General features: G+C 44.1%; 1 protein-coding gene across 1 annotated transcript in view; it reads right to left on the bottom strand.

Annotated features, from left to right (window-relative positions):
* Positions 1-4,097: 4,097 nt before the first annotated feature.
* Fli1 (Fli-1 proto-oncogene, ETS transcription factor) overlaps positions 4,098-20,023 on the bottom strand; it is a 115,890-nt gene continuing 99,964 nt past the window's right edge. The window contains exons 6-9 of the mRNA XM_052188750.1: positions 11,649-11,714; positions 9,687-9,746; positions 7,710-7,757; positions 4,098-6,100 (exon numbers count right to left, since the gene is read on the bottom strand). Coding sequence (XP_052044710.1) covers positions 5,571-6,100; positions 7,710-7,757; positions 9,687-9,746; positions 11,649-11,714 — 704 coding nt within the window. The 3' untranslated portion in view covers positions 4,098-5,570. The remainder of the gene's footprint in view (positions 6,101-7,709; positions 7,758-9,686; positions 9,747-11,648; positions 11,715-20,023) is intronic.

The raw sequence follows: 20,023 nt of genomic DNA, 5'->3' as shown, positions 1-20,023 counted from the left end.
GCCATCCTCCCAGGGAACCTGGGATTTGTAGTGTTCAAATCAGCGGACCTCTCCTAATCCTTTAGAGGGACTAAGGCTAAAGGCATGCAGTATCCATTTCAGTAGTCTTCTAGTGATGAAATGCTCAGTGTGTGTTTTCACAAATCACAAAGGCCTTCTTGAATAAAAGTGAAGCCTCTGTGCTCCCCAGAACCCCACTCCTTCCCCTCTCTAGTCTACACTCTGGCGCCCTGGTCTCTGCAGACACTCTACCTCTTTGCTACCTCCCTAGTTCTAGAGGCAAGCCCCCACTCCCCTGGCATAAAGGAAGCCCTGTGAAGAATCAGACCACAGCAAGGTTCAGGATGCCGGCAGGCAGACCATGCTCACAGACCATGTCCCAAGTCTGTTCTTCCAAAGTTTACTTTCACAGCATTTTCAAAGGAACGTGTTTGCATGATGGTTATTAATAAAGAAATACAAGGGAAAGTGGTGTGTGACAGAAAGTCCCCTGAGTCCAAACTTTCTCATAGAAAGCAGGCTGGAGAGATGGCAGCTCAGCTGTTGAGGGCACTTCCTGCACAGGGCAGGTTTCCGTTTTCAATACCCACATGGTGACTCACAACCAGTAACTCCAGGAACAGGGATCTAAACCTCCTCTTCTGACCTCCCTGAGCACCAGGTACTTGCCGTGGTACATACATACATGCAGGTAAAACACCCATGTGCATAAAATAAAGTAAGATAAGTAAATCTAAACAACTTTATTTGTACCTTGATTTTGAAGGGTTTTGGTTTCAGAAAGCAACCCCCTGGTTGCTCAAGTCCCTTATATACAATGGCATGCTGCATCTATATAATTTATGCATTATATATTTAAATCACTCTAAATTACTTTTTATTGCTTAATGTAATAGAACAGTGGAAATAATTGTTACACTGTATTATTTAGGGAATAAGAGAATATTGTATATGTAATGCTTTATATATATTTATAAATATTATATATGACAATGAGATAATATTTAGGGGAAATAAAATGTCTATACATGTTGAATGCAGATGCAATTTTTGAAAATATTCCTTAATCTGCAGTAGTTTTTAAAATATCCGCAAATAATCCCTCGCTGTGGTCATGTTTTACTTGGGATTAATGGATATTGTTTTCTTCCTTGATATCCTGGATCCTTTTCTCTCACTTGGTTTTGGCTGCAAATATTCTGTTTACAAAACCACATTTCATTCATTTGCCATGGACAGAACTCATGTGTTATTCTCTTTCCCCAACTGCATGCATGTATTGTTGGTTAGATAAAGCGATGATCACTCTAAAGGGTCTTAAACCCCTAGTGTGTTTTGACTTCTAAAAATGTTTCAAAGCAACAGATATTGAAAATACAGCTTCCTTTGGGTGTCAATAATATTTTGAGAGTAGGGCATTAGAATTTCTGCTAGAGATTGAATATGCCCCCCCTTTCCCTGTAGAATTCATATATTGAAACTTAATCCCCGAGCCGGGCAGTGGTGGTTCACGCCTTTAATCCCAGCACTTGGGAGGCAGAGGCAGGCAGATTTCTGAGTTCGAGGCCAGCCTGATCTACAGAGTGAGTTCCAGGACAACCAGGGCTATACAGAGAAACCCTGTCTCAAAAGGAAGAAGAAGAAGAAGAAGAAGAAGAAGAAGAAGAAGAAGAAGAAGAAGAAGAAGAAGAAGAAGAAGAAAGAAAGAAAGAAAGAAAGAAAGAAAGAAAGAAAGAAAGAAAGAAAGAAAGAAAGAAAGAAAGAAAGAAAGAAAGAAAGAAAGAAAGAAACCAAAAAAAAAGAAGAAGAAGATGTGTGGCTATTTGGAGGTGGGCCCTTTTGGAGGTGACTCATAAAGAGGAGCCCTCATGAATAGAGGTAGTGTCATATACATACACACACACACACACACACACACACACACTCACACACACACACACTTTTTTGAAGGTGAACTAATGGTGTGAGCATCCTGTTCTTACAGCAGTGAGTCAGGGATATGTGCCTCTCAATATTCCCTAATAGGACTTTGATTATTTGCAGACTGACATGAGACCTTTCAAGCTGACTATTTATAAACATAAAAGGCTTGCCTCATGTCTTTCTATGCCTGAGTCATGAATGCCATCTCGTTATTGTTTTCTCTGCTAGAAGGCACTAGGAAATCAATATATGAATGTAGATATATGTGTCCATATCACCAATGGCCACTGCTTCTATTTTGAATGTTGGTAACAGCGATGGCTCAATATAAAGAAAAAAGGAAGAGAACAGAATGCCAGCTTAAACATTGTCATAGCACCTTCTAAAATCTTGTCTTTTTGTTCATCATAAATATTTAATTTTATTTTTCCCTGGATAAGCATAGGTTCCAGGGTTACATTAAAGACACAAAAATCCATAGATGCCAAAACCATTTATTTAAAATGGCACACTGTTTACACAAACATTCTTCTACTATCTTTTGAATCGTATCTAGAAAGTGTATCATATCAAGTGCAAGGGAAACACTTTGTAATTGGTTGTTATAATACATGATTTGGTAAAATGCCAATAATGAGTCCGTATATATTCAGGAAAGATACAATTATTCATGTATGTGTGTGTGTGTGTGTGTGTGTGTGGCGTATATCTGTAATGATATGCTGTGTGTGTGCAGGTAATTGAGTTGGCCAGAATAGGGCATCAGATCCTTGGAAGCTAAAATTATAGGCAGTTGTGAGTCGCCCCAAGTAAATTCTGGGGACCCAACTTGGGTTCCCTATCAGAGTAGCAATTGCTTTTAACCTTAATAGCTCTCTCTTTATCCTAGAATTTAGAATACTTTCTGAATATTTTCAGTTGTGGATGGAGGAATCTACAAATGTATATCTGCATACATTTTGTGTATGCAAGATACAAATCAGCATGTACATGAACATACATGTATAAAGGATATGTTCTTAATGTATTTTAATGTATGGTATTGTAAGCCTGATGTCTGGGTCTGATCCCTGGGACCCATGGTGCATGTTTTAGAAGTTGGAGAGCAGTGCTTAGAACTCTTCTCATCTTTTCCAAGTAGACTTAGCTGGTCTAGAAATTACTGTGTGAAGACCAGAAGCTGCAAACTTCTTTAAGGGGTTTCGAGAGCTACTAGTTCTACGGCAGTCCCTGCAACAACAGCGGCTATTTCTAGTTTTAGTCATCTTTGTTGTAGAGGAGAGGAATAAGATCCTTAACGCTGAAGCCACCAGAAGCAAGCTTCTCTCTTGGGCTAAGATGTAGAGCTGGAGCGTCTACAGAAAACATAGTGCGGGTTGAAAGGAAGCTCGTCTCTGTTCTCTTGCTGCAGCATCAGGTCGCCTTTGGGGGAAACAGAGTCAAGTGTACCCAGCCAGGTCCTGGAGAGGGCTTCTGTGGTTCCCTGGATACAGTTTACCTATGATCTGCCTCTTACTTACAAAGGCCATAAAGACCTTAATGGCTTAGAGAAGCTTAAAAACATCATTGTTAACAAGCATCTGAAACTCGGGAATACTGCGTCTTCCACTGTACTGCAGCAAGCGCATTTGGGGGGATTATTGATGGTACAAGAATATGTAGGCATTTTCCCCTCAGGACCAATGAGACGGCTCAATGAATAAATGTATGGTATTGTAAGCCTGATGTCTGAGTCTGATCCCTGGGACCCATGGAAAAAAAGCCAGACATGGAGGTATTCACCTATAATCCCAGTGCTCTTGTGGTAAGAGGGGGCGGAGTGGGGTGGAGGCAGGAGGGCTGTTTGGAAGCTTGTGGGCCTGAGGTGCACAGGGTGGGAGACATACCAAGAGAGATTCTGCCTCAAAAAATAATGTGGAAGGAGAGAACTAATTTATAAAAGTTGCTTTCTGACCTTTAAGTGTTCTTACACACAGACAGACACACAGACACACAGACACACAGACACACACACACACACACACACACACACACACACGCACGCATGCACGCATGCATGCACGCACACGCACATGCACACGCGAGCGCACCCCCCCACACACACCAGTAATAAAGACAACTTCCCTCTGGAAAAGCCTTTGATCTGGAAGTAAATAAGAAAACAATGTCATCAGTTCCAAGAGAAGAAGAAAAAGAAGGCACAATTTATTATGATCAAATTATTTTACAACTTTGTCTGCATGGACAGCTGTCATGTTAACAGATAATATTATTTAAAAAGTCACGGTTACCTGCAAAATTATATATATTTTCATGTCTAAAAATATATTGCATATATAGACAGGAGAGTTCCCTGTGTACACAAGGAAAAGTTTGTCCTTTTCTGGTTATTGAAGATCTGTTATTTACAAACATTTCTAAAGCGTTGTAGATCTAAATAGATCTTTTTTTCTTGCTTGGGCATGCGTGTTAAATAACTGTATCACGGCTTTTCTTCCTAAAATCTCAGTGACTTTTAACTCCCCATTTTCTGTTCATCAATAGTCACATTATGCTTATTAAAAAACAGTTATAAAAACGTACAAATAGCCCAAATGTACAGATTGACAAAAGATGTACAAATTATATTTTAAAAAAATAACAATGATTGATTTGATAGTAAAACTGCATTTGTGACCGAGGTCAACTCGTTTATTTACTCTTTAATTTTTAATTATTTATTTTTTTAATACTGTGAGATATAGGAAAATAACTCTGTATAATTTATACAGTTAGTTGCCTTCTGATTGGTTGACCTTGGTCTGGTGGTCTGACAAACGCACAGCGCTTGCGAATCTGAGTTTAGAAATCCCCATGACTTTTCAAAGTTCTGGGACTCACTGTCATTAAAAAACAACAACAAAAACACGTTATTTAATCCTCTGTCAGGAGTGTCTGCGTTTGTGTTAAACTTTCTGAGTCCATATTCTGACTATTTCTGGAGAGAATAGTCACCCAAGCGCATATTGCCCATTGCGAGGCATTTTTGTAATACACATGGCTTCTTAAATACACACATACACACACATCTTTTAAATTCCAGTTGGGCAAAAAAGCTTCACTGGCTTCAGAGCCAGTGTTCCAGTTGCCATCCACTGAATTAAGTCCTCCTAAGAAGATTATAAACATCCTGCCTTGATTTTTACTAAGTCTCAAACCAGATCAACCCTGGTCAAGTCCATGATTCATTATCGTAGGGAATCAATCCTACGACGATGAGACCCGTGTGTTGATAAGCAACTGCTTTGGTCATTTAAAAAAAAAAGAATAAAGAAAATGCATACTTCTTTCTTGGAATCATGGTGTAACCATTGCAATAATCTAAATATTTAACTCATTCGATGACAGGAGGTTGAGAATTCAAACTGGTAGACAGGCCCATGGAATCCTTTTTCTTTCTTTTTCTTTTTTTTTTCCAGGTAGAGGAAGCAAAAGTCTTTAACATAAAAAATAATCATTTTTAGAAGAACAAATACAAAGGTTCTATCCAAAAGAAAGAACATCCAGTTTTCTTATCTCTCCAAGGCTACCGTGTCTTTTGGAGTCCAAGAGTATCCAGTAAAAGTGAGAGCTGAAACTTCAGCCAGAAGGCCAACTGGTGTTAGGGTCTAGTAGTAGCTGCCTAAGTGTGAAGGCACATGGGTGTTAGGATGGCGGGGGACACTGGGGTTCGGGTAGATCCCAGCAGTGGGGGAGGTCCAGTATTGTGACGCTGCTCCAAAGAAGCTGGAGGAGGTGACAGGCATGGAGGATGGGTGGGGCGGGACAAAGTTCACCTTCTGTTGATGGGCGTGGTAGGAAGGCATGTAGGAGATGTCAGAAGGATACTTGTACATGGATGTCTCTGTTGGATGTGGCTGCAGGGCCTGGGCTATGCCATGGAAGTCAAACTTGTAGGCATACCTTTTGCCATGCACTTTGGTCATAATGTTTTTATCATAGTAGTATCGGAGGGCCCGGCTCAGCTTGTCATAATTCATGTTGGGTTTGCTCTTCCGCTCTCCCCAGCGCCGGGCCACCTCATCAGGGTCCGTCATTTTGAATTCCCCGTTGGTCCCCTCCCAGGTGATACAGCTGGCGTTGGCGCTGTCGGACAGTAGTTCCAGGAGAAACTGCCACAGCTGGATCTGTCCACTTCCTGCAGGCAGGGAGGAAACAGGAGAACTGTAGTCTCAGTCCTGATTCTTACACATGACAATTCTTGTTCTTTCCCCAAAGCAAACCAAAACAACAATGACAACAACAGCAACAAAAACCTTTATTGACTAGGCCTGGTGGCATACATCTTTAATCCTAGCACTTGGGAGGCAGAGGCAAGTGGATCTCTGTGAGTTGGGGGCCAGCCTGGTCTAGGAGCCCAAGACAGCAAGGAAACCCCTGTCTGCAAGACAACAACAACAACAACAACAACAACAACAACAACAAACAAAAGCCAAAGCCCAACAAAAAACAACAAATAAAAAACAAAACAAAACAAAAAAACTTTTTTCTCTTATGTCAGAATCTCATGGGGACAATCCTTCTTTATTTACCTTTTCCTTTAGAAAGCAGAAATAGGTGCATGATAATTGTATGTGTTAACAGGGCAGGGGATGATATTTTGACACATGTACTTCGTGACCGATGATCACAGAGGAGTAATTCACACGCCCATCACTTCAAATACCTGCTTATCATCAAAGACCAGCATCTAGCCAGTTTGAAAAGTACAACACAGGCTGTTAACTCTCCTGATGTCCCAAAATGGGCATTTTAAGCGTAGTTAGATCTTAAGACATGTTGTCCCAAAGGCTGGTAGATGGTGAACGTTGGCTTTGTCTCAACAAGCTGTTATGAGCTCAGGGAAGCAGACTCTCCACATCATTTTGTTAAGATTTTTGAACCTCCTTTTCTACTTTTCTACCTGGTCCTGAGTCACTATTTAATCTCCACTTAGTACTAAAATGCCTCAAGCTACTCAACACTGGCCTTAGAGAGTGCCAAGCACCCCAGAACCTTTTGGGGGTGGCTGTGAAGTGTAGCTGGGGGAAGGCACCTCATGGAATTAGGGTTCACTGAGATAGGCTGTTCTCCAGTAGCTTTCTAGTACATGGCTCTGTGTTCAGTTCTACACGGAAGAATGTGGGCAGAGGTAACAGGAGGGGGTGCTGGATGGCCCCTTATCTTCTGGGCAAGAATGGTCTGGCTAAAGAGTAGGGAGGGGCCCAGCTAGCTTGTAGTACTGCAGGTGCAGCAGCCTCGTGGGTCTGGCCTTTGTTGCTGTGAGCTTCCCCATGTCCACAGCTTGGGTTTAGAAGAACACATCTGAGGGTCATTTTTAATAGTGAATCCTTAACACCTTGTCAAGTTCACTTTGTGTGCAACTCTCTCAGGAAGCACTTCTTTTTCAAAGGCTGGATAACTACAGCACTCGAATCAAAAACCACAACACTTGGGGACATTTATCCATGATTCCTGCGTGAAAAATAACTGAGAATATCTTCCCTCATGGGGAACTTCCATCGGAGTCATTTGTCATGAACATAAACCTCTGTGCAGAGACGCTTGTTCTCCAGAAATGTCTTCTGGCAGTGGACCCAGCTACTGATTAACAGGCCCTGCCTCTTGTTTGTGCACAATTGAATATTTGGCTGAGGAAGCACATGCAACCTCCAGACAGGTGTCTGTACTGAGGAGTCAGGTTTCTGTGACCTTACGGATATAACGAACATTCTGGAAAGAAAGGCTTGCAAGTTGAGTTAACTCACCAGGGTTTGCCAGGCGGCTGCTGGTTGGCCCCAGGATCTGATAAGGATCTAGAAAGAAAAAAAGAAAAAAAGCTTGCTTCATTCCTCATCTAATAGTTTGACAGCAGCATCAAGATGAAGGAAACCTCAACGGCTCCTACTTTTATCTCAGGGCCATTGGAAAGCTTGATCAAAGACCTCGATCACAGTTAACGGCCCAATCGGCGTGGAAGAGTAACAGCACTATTTCTTCAGGTTTGGTTTCTAAACTTTTAGATCACGCTGACATTAGCCACCAAACAAAATCACCCACACGTTTGAAAAGCATCTGGCTAAATTCAACCAGGCAGTGAATAAACTGAAGGCTTGCTTATTAAACAGACCGAAAGAAGGTCTCTCGGTGACGATTAGCCATTAACAGCTCCTTCTAATGCTGAAAACATTACACACGTCTGAGTCTTCTGACAGACTATAAAACCACCAGGTAGCCTGTGTTCTAGTACCGGCTATGCCATGAACTAAATCATGGTTTGGACAGCCTCTGGGTATTTGTTTTCTCAGCTATGAAGAGTGGGTTGGGCTGCTGGCCTCTTCCACCAAAACGCTATGATTTTAAGCTTGAAAATGTCAACAGTAACCAGAATTTGTATTTTAGCTATGAAATCACTACTTTTTAAAAGCACGTTGTTGTTTTCAACTATAATAGTAATTATTAATGAATTAAAAAATTAATTTGAACAGTTCTTCAAGTCTTTTAGTCCACCTTTTTAATTAAATTTTAGTATTTATTTTAATGAAGCTGAAGTTGTTTGGGAAGATATTGAATTTTGTCATAGTTGTCGCTGGAACTTGTGTAAAGTTTGCTCTACCTGACTTGGTTTTCACTTGAATTTCACCTTTTAATACAATTTCACTTTCTATATTTTGGGTGGAAATGGAGAACTGTATTTGCCCACCCCCAAAGCGAATAACTTGTTCAGATCTTAATTTGGTTTCTTAATTAAGACAGTGGAACTGAGTGCAATAGCTGTCTTCAGATCTGTGTAAGGTCTTCCTGACCTCTCAACAGAAGACAAGTGGCCAGAGGGGCAGCTGAAGAGAGGACTCTGGCTCCGAAAAGAATTAAGCCAAGGTGGGTTGTCAATTTCCTGTTTGTTGCAAGCATGCAAGCAGGAGCAGGGGTGGGGCCAGAGGCGGGGGCTCTAGAGGGGCAGGGACAGGGACAAGGACAGCCCATCATAAGAGGTCATGCTACAGAGGATATTATACACTGCAGTCTCTAAGTCATTTCTTTATTAAGAGTCTCCAGGTCCATAGCTTCCAACGTCTTAACTTTGTATCCCCCAGGTGAGGGCATTTCCATATGGTTTGGTAAAGTGTAAAATGCTTAGAGAAGAAGTGGGGGTTCCGGAGCTCAGCTCTGTGTGTCTTTCAGCAAATTCTTTCACTCTCTCAACCTCTGCTTTCTTCTATGACATAAGGCAGTGGACCATTTCAGTTTTAAGTTCCTTTTACCAGCTCACTGCATGGTTCCAGGTCTTGCTGATTAATTCCCAGATACTCTCTTGGAAAGAAGAGACAATGTGTGAACTAGAATTGCCTCTTGGTATACATAGGGAATTTGTTCTAAGGTCTGTCAAGGATATTGAAATCGGTGGCTGCCCAAGTTCTTTACATAAAATGGTGCATTTGCATATAATCTATGCATATGTATCCATGTTCATTAAATCATCCCTAGATTATCAACATGACACACATGCTATGCAAATAACTGTACTGTACGGTTGAAGGAATCAAATCTGTCCTGTCCACATTTGGTGCAGATATAGATTCTTTCCTGAGTATTATTAGTCTGTGGTTGGCTAAATGCCCAGGTGCAAAGCCCGCAGATGTGGACAGCCAACTGTCCACCATCTCACTCCACCATCGACTGACTCCACAGCTGTGTTGTTGTATGATTAACACACAGTCGAGAGGCTGCATGTTTGAGTCACATACCTGGCTGGGGCCGTTGCTCAGTGTTTTTGCCCATGGTCTGTGCTCCTCCAAGGGGCGGACCTGTGGAGAAATAAAGGAAAGGTGGTAAGTGGACTTTTCTTCAGTGGCACGAAATGTTCCTGTCACATATCCCCCAGAAGGAAGGTACATGAGCTTCCATGTACACACCCTCCCACAGACTCATGGACTCATTTTATTCATGAATACTTATCACAGCACTATGCTGGCCCTGGTCTCTAGGCAGAAGAGTTAGCAATGGCATTGTATTTTAACAGAACAGACAACACTGAACAATGTCTGCTAATATGGGGTTGTGCCATTCCTTTGAAATGTAGGGCCTTGAGCTTCGAGATGGCTCCTTGGGTAAGCCTGTTTGCTACACAAGGACCCAGATACTAAGCATGCACTTATAAAAGCTTGATGTGGCTGTGTGCATTTGTAACACCCGTCCTGGGAACAGAGAGGTATTGGCACAGACAAGAAGATTGCCGAGGCTTGCTGGAGAGCCAGGCTAGCTGAGAAATGGCAAATTCCAGGGTTCAGTGAGAGACTGTCTCAAAGGGACCAGGCCAAGAATGATAAAGCAAAACAGCAGATGTCTCTCTTTGGCCTCCATGTATATGCATAGGTAAATGTCTATACTTGTGTCCCCCAAATGCACACATGTGTTCCGGCCACTTCCCCCCCCCCCGCCTCCCCACCGCACCCCTCTGGCAAATAGATAAGGAAATAATAGGATCTTTATACAGAGGTCTCTCCTGAGAGGGTGCCATTTGAGCAAAGATCACCTGTTGCCTGTCACACTGTTTCGTCAGAGTCCCCCTGCCTTAAGGTTTCTCACATTTGCCCCTCTGGCTTCCCCATTTTGAATGCATGCTGCTTTGTGTGTGATCTGTGGCTTGGCGTGACTGGTGCACCCTCAATCTGTCTTCAGACCGACCCACCATCCTGTTCAGCACTCAATGCTTCCTTATGACTGAAGATCTGGGGGGTCTATTTTCATAGTATCACTCACCAGCCCTGCCTTATCTTTCGTCCACCATACATCCTAAACTCCAGAGACCTGGGTTCCTCTCTGACAGACATACCACCATGGTCTTCCCTGACATCTATCTCTCTAGGCTTGCCTGTCTCCTGTTCCCTAGACGGGAACATGTCCACGTAGTGCTAACTCAAATAGCAGCAGGTGCATGGGCACTCTTTAACACAACCCAGATGAAGAGTTATGTGTGTCCTTGATGCCTCTCTCTAGCCTAAGTAAGTAGTCCTTGCCTGGATTATCTTTGTGAGTCTCATGTGCTGCATGCAGAGTGAGCCAATACTGCACCCTCATAACTGAACGAGATCCTGGTTATCGCTTGCACCATCACAGCCTCATTATTAACATTATCTCCCTCCCTTCTCTTCATTTCCTTGCAGTTTTACTTCTCGGAGACAATCAGATCAACACGTTGGTTGACAAGTGAATCGCTCTCCTATACTGCCCCTTAATGGAAGATACTGGGTGGATTTCAACAAATCATCAGCTGATCCTTGTTGGACAAATTAATGTCTTTGACACACAACATCTCATAGGTTGTCTTTCATGTCAGTCTCTCTAACTGGGGCTAGGGATATTGGCATGATTAAGCCTTGTCATGTGGAGAATGTATGTCCTAGAGATTCCTTGTCCTGACCAAAATATAGACCAGTTGGTTTTCTTTTATAAATCAACTTGTCCGGAGAAACCTTCAAAGCTTATATTTTCTAAAACCAAGTGCACATAAATATAGCAAAAAAAGAAATCGAAATAAACCTCAAAAGTCTGAGCAGCCCCTGAAAATTCACATTGATATCTTATGAGATGCTATGAAGGTCAATGCTTGTTTTTAGTGTGTGTCTTATGACCCTACACCCACATCCCAACTTTTGGCCCTCAGGAAACATTTTACTCACTCCAAAAATGGTTTCCTATTTACTTACTTTTGTTGAGGCCAGAGTTCATATTATTGCTCCATCCTCCTCTCCTGACAGAGTCATAAGAAGGGTCTATGAGAGAGAACAGAAGAGGACACATCAGCTTTCTCTGTTTTGCAGGAAGGTTATATAAAGATGCTCTCTCGGTGATCAGAAGAAGTTAAATTTATTTCAGCAATAACTTGCTAAGCACCACTAAATTCCTGAAGGATAGTCTTCCCTGTGGAATGTTAATTCTAATATATTTTTTGTCCAATCTGGGAGCTGAGGCAGCAGGAAGAATCCTGAACTTGAAGTTGGAGGATTGGCTCAAACTCTATCCCTGTTGTTATTTGTTGTAAGACATGGGATGCTGGAAGGGCTTTCCTGACCCTTATCTTTGTATAAAATTTTGTATGAATTATCTACCTCATGGGGTTATGCTAATGAACAAGTGAAAATACTTGTGAGCTACCTTGTAAGATAATATTTCTAAAAATATAAACTACTATAAATCAAGGATAAAAATGAAAAGCCTTTCAATGATGCAAGGATGTTGGGCAGGGCTGAAAATCTAAGAGGTGAGGTCTGGATCAAGGTCCCTAGGAAAGACATCTCAAGGTCCAGGCCCATGACATTCCTGTAAGGCCAACTCCAGCCTCACACCTCATGGCCCTGGTGCTATGGAATGACACTCAGAATTGTGTCTACACTCTAGGCTGACCAAGGCTCTCAGACATTTCTGTAGCAGAAAGGGGTAGGGTCTTATAACTACACCCAGAGAGGTAAGCCCAGAAGTGTGGCGAGGACTGGGGCTGACCAGGTAATGAACCAGTAGAGCTCTTTCAGCTAGGAGAGGCCAGCACTATACTGACCCTGAACTTTGACGCAGCTTTTCTCTTCCACAACCATGTTCAGAAACTGCTTAAGTAACGGCCTGGAAACACTCGTTTCCTTCCTCATTGTGCTAAACCCATTGAGACATGGCACAGGCCTACCAGAAGGGCTGAGGATACAGAATTATGACTTTCAAAGTCTCTCCCCAAACAACAAAGGAACCATAAAAACCATCCGAACAAATGGAACACAAACCTCATCAAACAACTGTCTGACAGGGTGAAACAAAAACCATCCCCTATGGCCTGTCCTGAGCCTCTTAAACAAATAGAATGAGGAAGGGCTGGGAAGATGGATGGATGGATGGATGGATGGATGGATGGATGGATGGATGGACGGACAGATGCATCTGATTGCCTGGCTTCGCTATTACTGGCTAAGACAAACCAAAAGACAGGAAGTGTCCTTGTGGAAAAATCCACGTGCACACGCACATTCCTCCTGGGTCTGGAAAAATCAGTTCAGATTTTAAAATTATAGTCTTTAGCAATTGGCACAAAAAGGAAAACAGAGCATGGCAGGGGTGAGGGGGTGGGGAGGGGTTGGGTTGGAGAGGGAAGCAGGGAACAGGACAAGGAGACACAACTCCTTTAAGTTGTGTTTTTCATTTTTGATCTATTTTTTTCTTTATTTCCTGAAAACAGCTTTGGAAGGAGGTCGATGGCTTTATGGACACCTTCTGAGGGGGCCTGTGGAGTCCCACAGAGTACATTCAGCTTTAGGATGAGCCTCAGGCAAGGGAGAGCCAGCTAAGTTTTGGAACATGATGTTAGTTTGGTCTCCTGTCAATAATTTAGACTCAACCTTCTGTACAGTGTTGTGCATATACTGAGCAAGTCAGTCATATAAAACAAATCCCTTGCATTTAGACATGGTGCAGTCTAAAAGACTGCCAGGTATTGTGACCACATGCAAAAGACACGGTTGAGATGTCAATCACTATTGGAGATGAAGGAGGGGAAGGCAAGTAGCACAGGGGGCCTTAGGGACTTGGGCGAGACCTAGCTGGAGGGGGCAGAGTGAGCCGTGGAGAGGTGGGTGGTGCTGTGGGCATGGCTGGCATGTAGAGGGAAGGAGGAAAGGACAAGAAAGAAAGGGTTGAGTGGCCCTTTGGGACCTTGTGGGAACTAAGCTAGCACCTTTAGGGCCTTCATCACGCACAGAATAGGACCAATGGTGGATCCCAGGATGTAGTGACTCTGAGAGTCAGAGAGCAAAGACGCATGCATTCCAGGGGCTGCGTGGAAAGCACGGGAACCTAAGGAGTGGAGGTCATTTTGTAAGGACAGAAGAGAAAGTAGATAAACTGGAAAGTGATAGATGTAAGTGATAGATCTTAGGGTTACTATTTCTGTAGTGAGACGACTTGGGGAGGAAAGGGTTTGCTTCAGCTTATACTTCCAGGTACCAGCCTATTGCTGAAGGAAGTCAGGACAGGAACTAAAACAGGAAACCTGGAGGCAGGAGCTGATTCACAGGCAATGAAGGAGTGCTGCTTCCTGGCTTGCTTCCTGGCTTGCTTCCATGGCTTGCACAGCCTGCTTTCTTCATAGAACCCGGGGCAAGCAATCCAGGGATGGCCCCACCTATGATGGATGGGCGTGATCCTGCCCTCTGTTGATCAGTAATTAAATGCAAATTGGTACAACCACTCTGGAAATCAGTCTGGCGGTTCCTCAGAAAACTGGGCACGTCACTTCTGGAGGACCCTGCTATACCACTCCTGGGCATATACCCAGAGGATTCACCAGCATGTAATAAGGATACATGCTCCACTATGTTCATAGCAGCCCTATTTATAATAGCCAGAAGCTGGAAAGAACCCAGGTATCCCTCAACAGAGGAATGGATACAAAAAAATGTGGTGTATATACACGATGGAGTACTATTCAGCCATTAGAAACAATGGATTCATGAAATTCTTAGACAAATGGATAGAGCTGGAGAACATCATACTAAGTGAAGTCTCAAAAGATCAATCATGGTATGCACTCACTGATAAGTGGATATTAGCCTAGAAACTTGAAATACCCAAGACATAATCCACATATCAAATGATGTACAAGAAGAATGGAGGAGTGGCCCCTGGTTCTGGAAAGGCTCAGTGCAGCAATGTAGGGCAAAACTAGAACAGGGAATTGGGAAGGGGTGGATGGGGGAACAGGGGGGAGGGAAGAGGGCTTATGGGACTTTTGGGGAGTGGGGAGCCAGAAAAGATGAAATCATTTGAAATGTAAATAAAAAATATATTGAATAAAAACATGTGAAAAAAAAAGATAAAGCCCTACAGCTGGATCTTACGTAGGCTTTCTCACCTGAGCTTCTCTCCTTTCAGATGACTCTAGCTTATGTTAAGTTGGCATAAAACTAGCCAGGCGAGTAAGTAAAAAGGAGGGGGGCCTCTTCGGTCCAGGATTTGGTGGGTGCCATCTGATGCCTGGAGCACTTGTGAAATCTGCCTTAAAGTCTTCAACCTACATCTGCCTCAGAAAGCTCTCCTCCTGTGTGAAAGCTGGTCCAGAATCATCAGCGCTTCAGCCCACTCAGGGCGTGGCTGCAGTCAACTGCTTGTCCCTGTCTCTTCTATTATTTTATTCCAGCTCTCAGGGAAGACCAGGTTTATGAAAGTACCAGAATGAAGGAGTTAGTTTCCTAGGTCGTCACCAGACTCATTGCTAACTCTAGGTGAGCAATCGTGTTTTGAAGCTGAATCTTGAGGTAGGGCACGGCAGCCCATCTTTTCTAAGATTTTAATTTCAGCCTAAGATTCAGCAGATCTCGGAGGTCAGGGATGCCGAGCTTTGAAGGGAGATGCTCTCAAAAGCCTGTCTTGTGGTGAAGCCCAGGGATTCCGACTCAGGACCTACCACAGGTGAAGACAGAAGTGATACAGACAGAAGTCACTCCACAAACCAGCCTTGCAAGGCTGTAACTATGAAGTTCACTGAGCAATAAGTTGTCATGCCATCAGCAGGCATCTTCAGCCAATGTGTGGCCCATCTGTGGAATCAGAAAAATATACCCTTCTCTCCCATCAGCCCCTCTACATATGCAGAAGTCCTTCCTCTAGCCTCTAAATCTGCAAAGCAGTGAGAGCCCATGCAAGACACAAGCTAGGGAATGCACCACAAAGGAGCTGTGGTGTGGGGGAGCATCGCCTTCACGCAAGACTGAAAGTAAAAACCCAGGTTTTGAGAGTGAGGTGGGAAGGTGAGAAAGCCCAAGGCCAAGAACATTCAGCTGCCTCGGATGCTCAAAGCACTGGAGACCTTTGGAGCTGTAGTGAAATGGTCAAGTCAACACTAAACGCAAGGGCCCGTGCGAGTCATGTTTTAGAAGAAAATTGTCATCGGTGTTGTGCTGTTGTCACTCATCTGAAAAAACACCTGGAGCAGAAACACGTTGGCCAATTTGTTAAATGCAAATTGGCCGAGATTCAGCTTCAAAACATGATTGCTCACCTAGAGTTAGCAATGAGTCTGGTGACGACCTAGACTACCTCCTTCATTCTGGTACTTTCATAAACCTGGTCTTCCCTGAGAGCTGGAATGAAATAATAGAAGGGACGGGGACAAGCAGTTGACAGTACTGCATCCTCCTGTACTTCTCTCCATCCTTCTTACTTTCCCTTCCATTCATTAATCCATCTTTGTTGTTTATATTCCATACATGGACACCAGGTCCTCACAGCAGGGAGATGTTATGGTTTGAAGTGTGTGACAGCACTGAGAACAGTCCTCTGCATATGGTAAACATGCTACAAATACATGTGAACCAAGGAACGGAATCAGCAGTGTCTCCTTCTTGTTAAATGCACACAATCCCTTTTGTTGTCAGCCAGCAGAAAAGAATCCAAGACTCTTACCTTCTTGATCTAGGTCTCTAGCTAGTTCAGGCCTGTGGTGTAAGGATTATAGACTTATGTCAACACTGACTGGGCAGCAAGCCACCTATTTTGAAGTGGAAGCTGAGCGTGTGCCCCTTCAGGGAGGTCAGGAGCTGGGTACCACTCATGTATGTGCCTGGATCAACAGGGGACAGCACAAAGGATGGTGGTCCTGCAATGCTGTGTCATCTTGAGTGATCATCGGCATCTTAGTTTGTGAAAAGACATGCTGATATTGACGTGGGGATAAAAATAATCAAAATGGCATTTATCAGAACTGGTCCCATTGTTCATAGGGCAATGTTATCGCTAAAAATGAGGGATTGTACTTCTCCTAGTAAGTGCTCCCTGAATGAAAACCTGGCAATGAGGTTAGCTCTAGTACCAGGCACATGGACAGACATATCTGTAACCAACATGGAAAAGCTGGAGAAGAAGGGAACCCTACTGCGCAAATTCCTACAGACACCCTTGGCTCCAGAGCCAGATGCTGCCTGGCTGTGGTCAATGCCAGCTAGTGCAGAGTTCTCCCGCAGGCCGTGGTGCCTTCAAGCAGCCAAGTGCACACATACAGAGGCCCCACAAGTGGTACGTGGAGTCTACATCCTGACAGCTACATCTGACTTTAGAGAAGAAAAGTTTGAGGTGGCCAAAGACTCAGTGTCAAAAATGTGATGGTCCAGGCCAGCACCCGAGGTGATGCTCTTAGGCCTTCTCTGGGGTGGCAGATGGCTTTATCAGCAGAAAATTATGCCCTGATTCTGACAAACTCTCTTTCTGCTTCAGAGAAGGCTGACACCCCTTGGCTTTAAGGAGTACTAAGATGACAAATCCTATTGTGATTCCTTCCCTGAGCTGCCACCAGTGGGCTTTGCCTACGGTTTCTGGTTTCAGGCAGTCCTGAGGTCAGTTTTCGCCAAAGCAAAGAGACCTGGGCCTCGTGCCGGCGGGGATTCTGGGCTTTGCCAGCCATTGTGGATAATTCTGCTTCCCATCTATGGCGCCCTGAACAGTTTCTCCATTATGCAATACTCAGTGTGGCTGAATGCGACACTAAATGGTCTCTTAGATTCCAAGACAGCCTCCTAGGGTAGAGTAATACGAGCTCTGAGACCCGTTGGAAGGGGGAAGGCTTTTGCTGGCTGTGACCATGGCATAGACACTCCAGTGTTAAACTGGTCCTGGAAATATGGCCTTCATCTCTGGAAATACCTTGTTTTCTACTGATGCCTCCAGTCAGCTGTCTGAGACCCAGGTGTAGCAGCCTTCACGCAGCTCTTTCCCTGTCATGACATCATCCACAGCCATCAGCAGCACACAGAAGCCTCTTTTTCAGTCCCTCACTATATTGGACCTTGCTCTCTGTGCTTGGTAGAAAAAAAAAGATGCCCTTTCCTTGAAACTTCTCACTGAATTTCTGGTTTTTGCTGGGCAGGCTGGCAGTGTCTGGGCTGTTTGTGCTTGGAAAACCTGGGTCTGCTTGCCAACCTCAGTGAAGCCAGTAAGTAAGGTGTCGTCTTTGTTTGGGGACAGTCAGATGTCCTAGGGGCTGTGCCTACATGTTCCTCTCCGTGGATTCTCTACCTGAGGTCATGTCCTCCTAGTAGGTTCTATCTCTGTAGAGGCATGGACGTTTCTGACCACCAACCTGACTGGGATTCTCTGCTTTGGATGCTCCTTTGGGCTGAACACCTCCTGCAAAAGCTAACAACATTTTCTGAACTCCTCCAGCCCCCAATTCAAAACTCTGGAACAGTCTCTCATCTGCAATCATCTCTGTTTTGCTAAGAATCTGACCTACTTACTGGCCTGGATCCTACTTTAAATCCACAGCAAAAGCAACTTACCCAGAAAATGGGCAGTCTGAACAGAGTTTAGGGCTTCTTTTTTCTAGGGCCTAATGGTGATTTCAGTGGCCATTCATTGCCCTGGCTCTGCCCCTATTCTCTTGAATCCCTTGGTCATGTTATTTTGTCCTTTTGAACTTCAACTCTGCTTCTCTTCAAAGCAGGATAACAAATCTTAACAGACCTGCTGTGGGGATCAATTGGGCTTTCCATAAATGGGAACTTTGTATACAATATATAGATGCCTCTTCCATCTTGCCTTTACCTCTACAATAAAGATCATTCAGGAAGGTCCTGAAAAGGAAGAGAAGCCCAAGAGTCCCAAAGAACCACTTCCAACCTGGTGCCCTTGTTATTCCAAGATGGGAACTTATTCCAAAGAACGTGGTGGATCATCCTGAAGCCTGGTTTTAGACATGATCTCAGAGGACAGAGATGGGCAGCGGCTAGGAGCGATCAGCCTTTGCTTCTTCCATGACTGTGGGCTGCTCAAGTTCCTCTTCGGCTGGTCCTGAGGCTGAGAATGAATCCCCCACCTCATTTGATCCATTCCCTAAAGCTCACCGGCCTTCCCTCCACAGGGCTACAGAGGATCCTGGCAATCCCTCAAGACTGCAGGAAAAGGAAGTTACAAAGGGAATCCTTTGCTCTAGCTTGGAACTCAAAAAGAAGCAACGGAAAACATCCTGGCTCGTTTCCTTTTCTCAAGGATCTTGTCCTGGAATTCCAGCAGCCCCTCAGCCTCAGGACCAACCCCACTGCATGGAGCACAATGGACATAGTGTTTAAGATATTCTGTGTGCAGAGGGAAAAGACGATTCATGAGGAAAATTCTGGAAAGAAACGTGCGGCTTTGAAATACAAAAAGTTTGACAAATAAGAGGCCTGGATTCTGGGCACAGCCTTGCCACCTTCCTGCACGGCATCCTGCCCAGCCTGGGCTCTTCTTTCATTCTGTCTGCCCTGTGGGCTCTCTGTCCAAATGGCACAGATGTCTAAATAGTCTATTTATTTTGATAAGGCCTCAAAGTGGGGCTTTGAGCCATATGTGGAAGAGGAATTTAGATTGACTAGCTGAATTGGGTATTTGCCAAAATTCCCCTCCACACTGGGCTTTAGTAGGCACGACTCAATCACATACTTCTCTAGTCAGATGGATGTCAGGTTTAAGAGGATTCCAGCTAGGAAAAGAAAAGGGGGAAACAACAGCTCATTTAGGCAATGAAGAGTTGTTTATGATTGTCCTCTGGCCTTGCAGACAGAGAGGTCTCGCTGACTGCACGATGTCCTCCTTTGCCATGGATGACTGGATCCTGCATCTGCCCCCATTTCGACCTCTGTACACCTTCCTTCCGGTCCTTCAGATCACTCACTTTGTGTCTACTGTCCTTGTCTGCTCAACCATCCAGTGTCAAGCGTGACACCTCTTTGGCTAGGTGAGCATCTCTTCAGCAGAGGGACTGGACCTTAGTCACTTCTGACCCCTTCCCAAACTAGCTCTTGCCCCACCCCAGTACTAGCTTATTGGACTTAGTGGACACACCCTACCACATACTCATTCATTCAACAAGGTTTTATTGAATGCCTGCTCTGTTGCCAGACCCATGCATGTGCCGAGAATACAACTCTGGCAACGCCAACACCCTTCTGCTGTGGAGCTTAATTCAGAACCCAGAGTGGACTAAGCAGTAGATTAGAAGAAGCTGCTGAATGTGATGGATCAAAGCAGACCAGAAAGGGAGCAGACAGGGCTGGGTAAGAGGGCCTCACTG

Source organism: Apodemus sylvaticus, chromosome 7, assembly GCF_947179515.1.
Source record: "Apodemus sylvaticus chromosome 7, mApoSyl1.1, whole genome shotgun sequence".
NCBI classification, from domain to species: Eukaryota; Metazoa; Chordata; class Mammalia; order Rodentia; family Muridae; genus Apodemus; species Apodemus sylvaticus.
The sequence above is the reverse complement of the archived record's forward strand: the minus strand, read 5'-3'. Positions and strand labels throughout refer to the sequence as shown.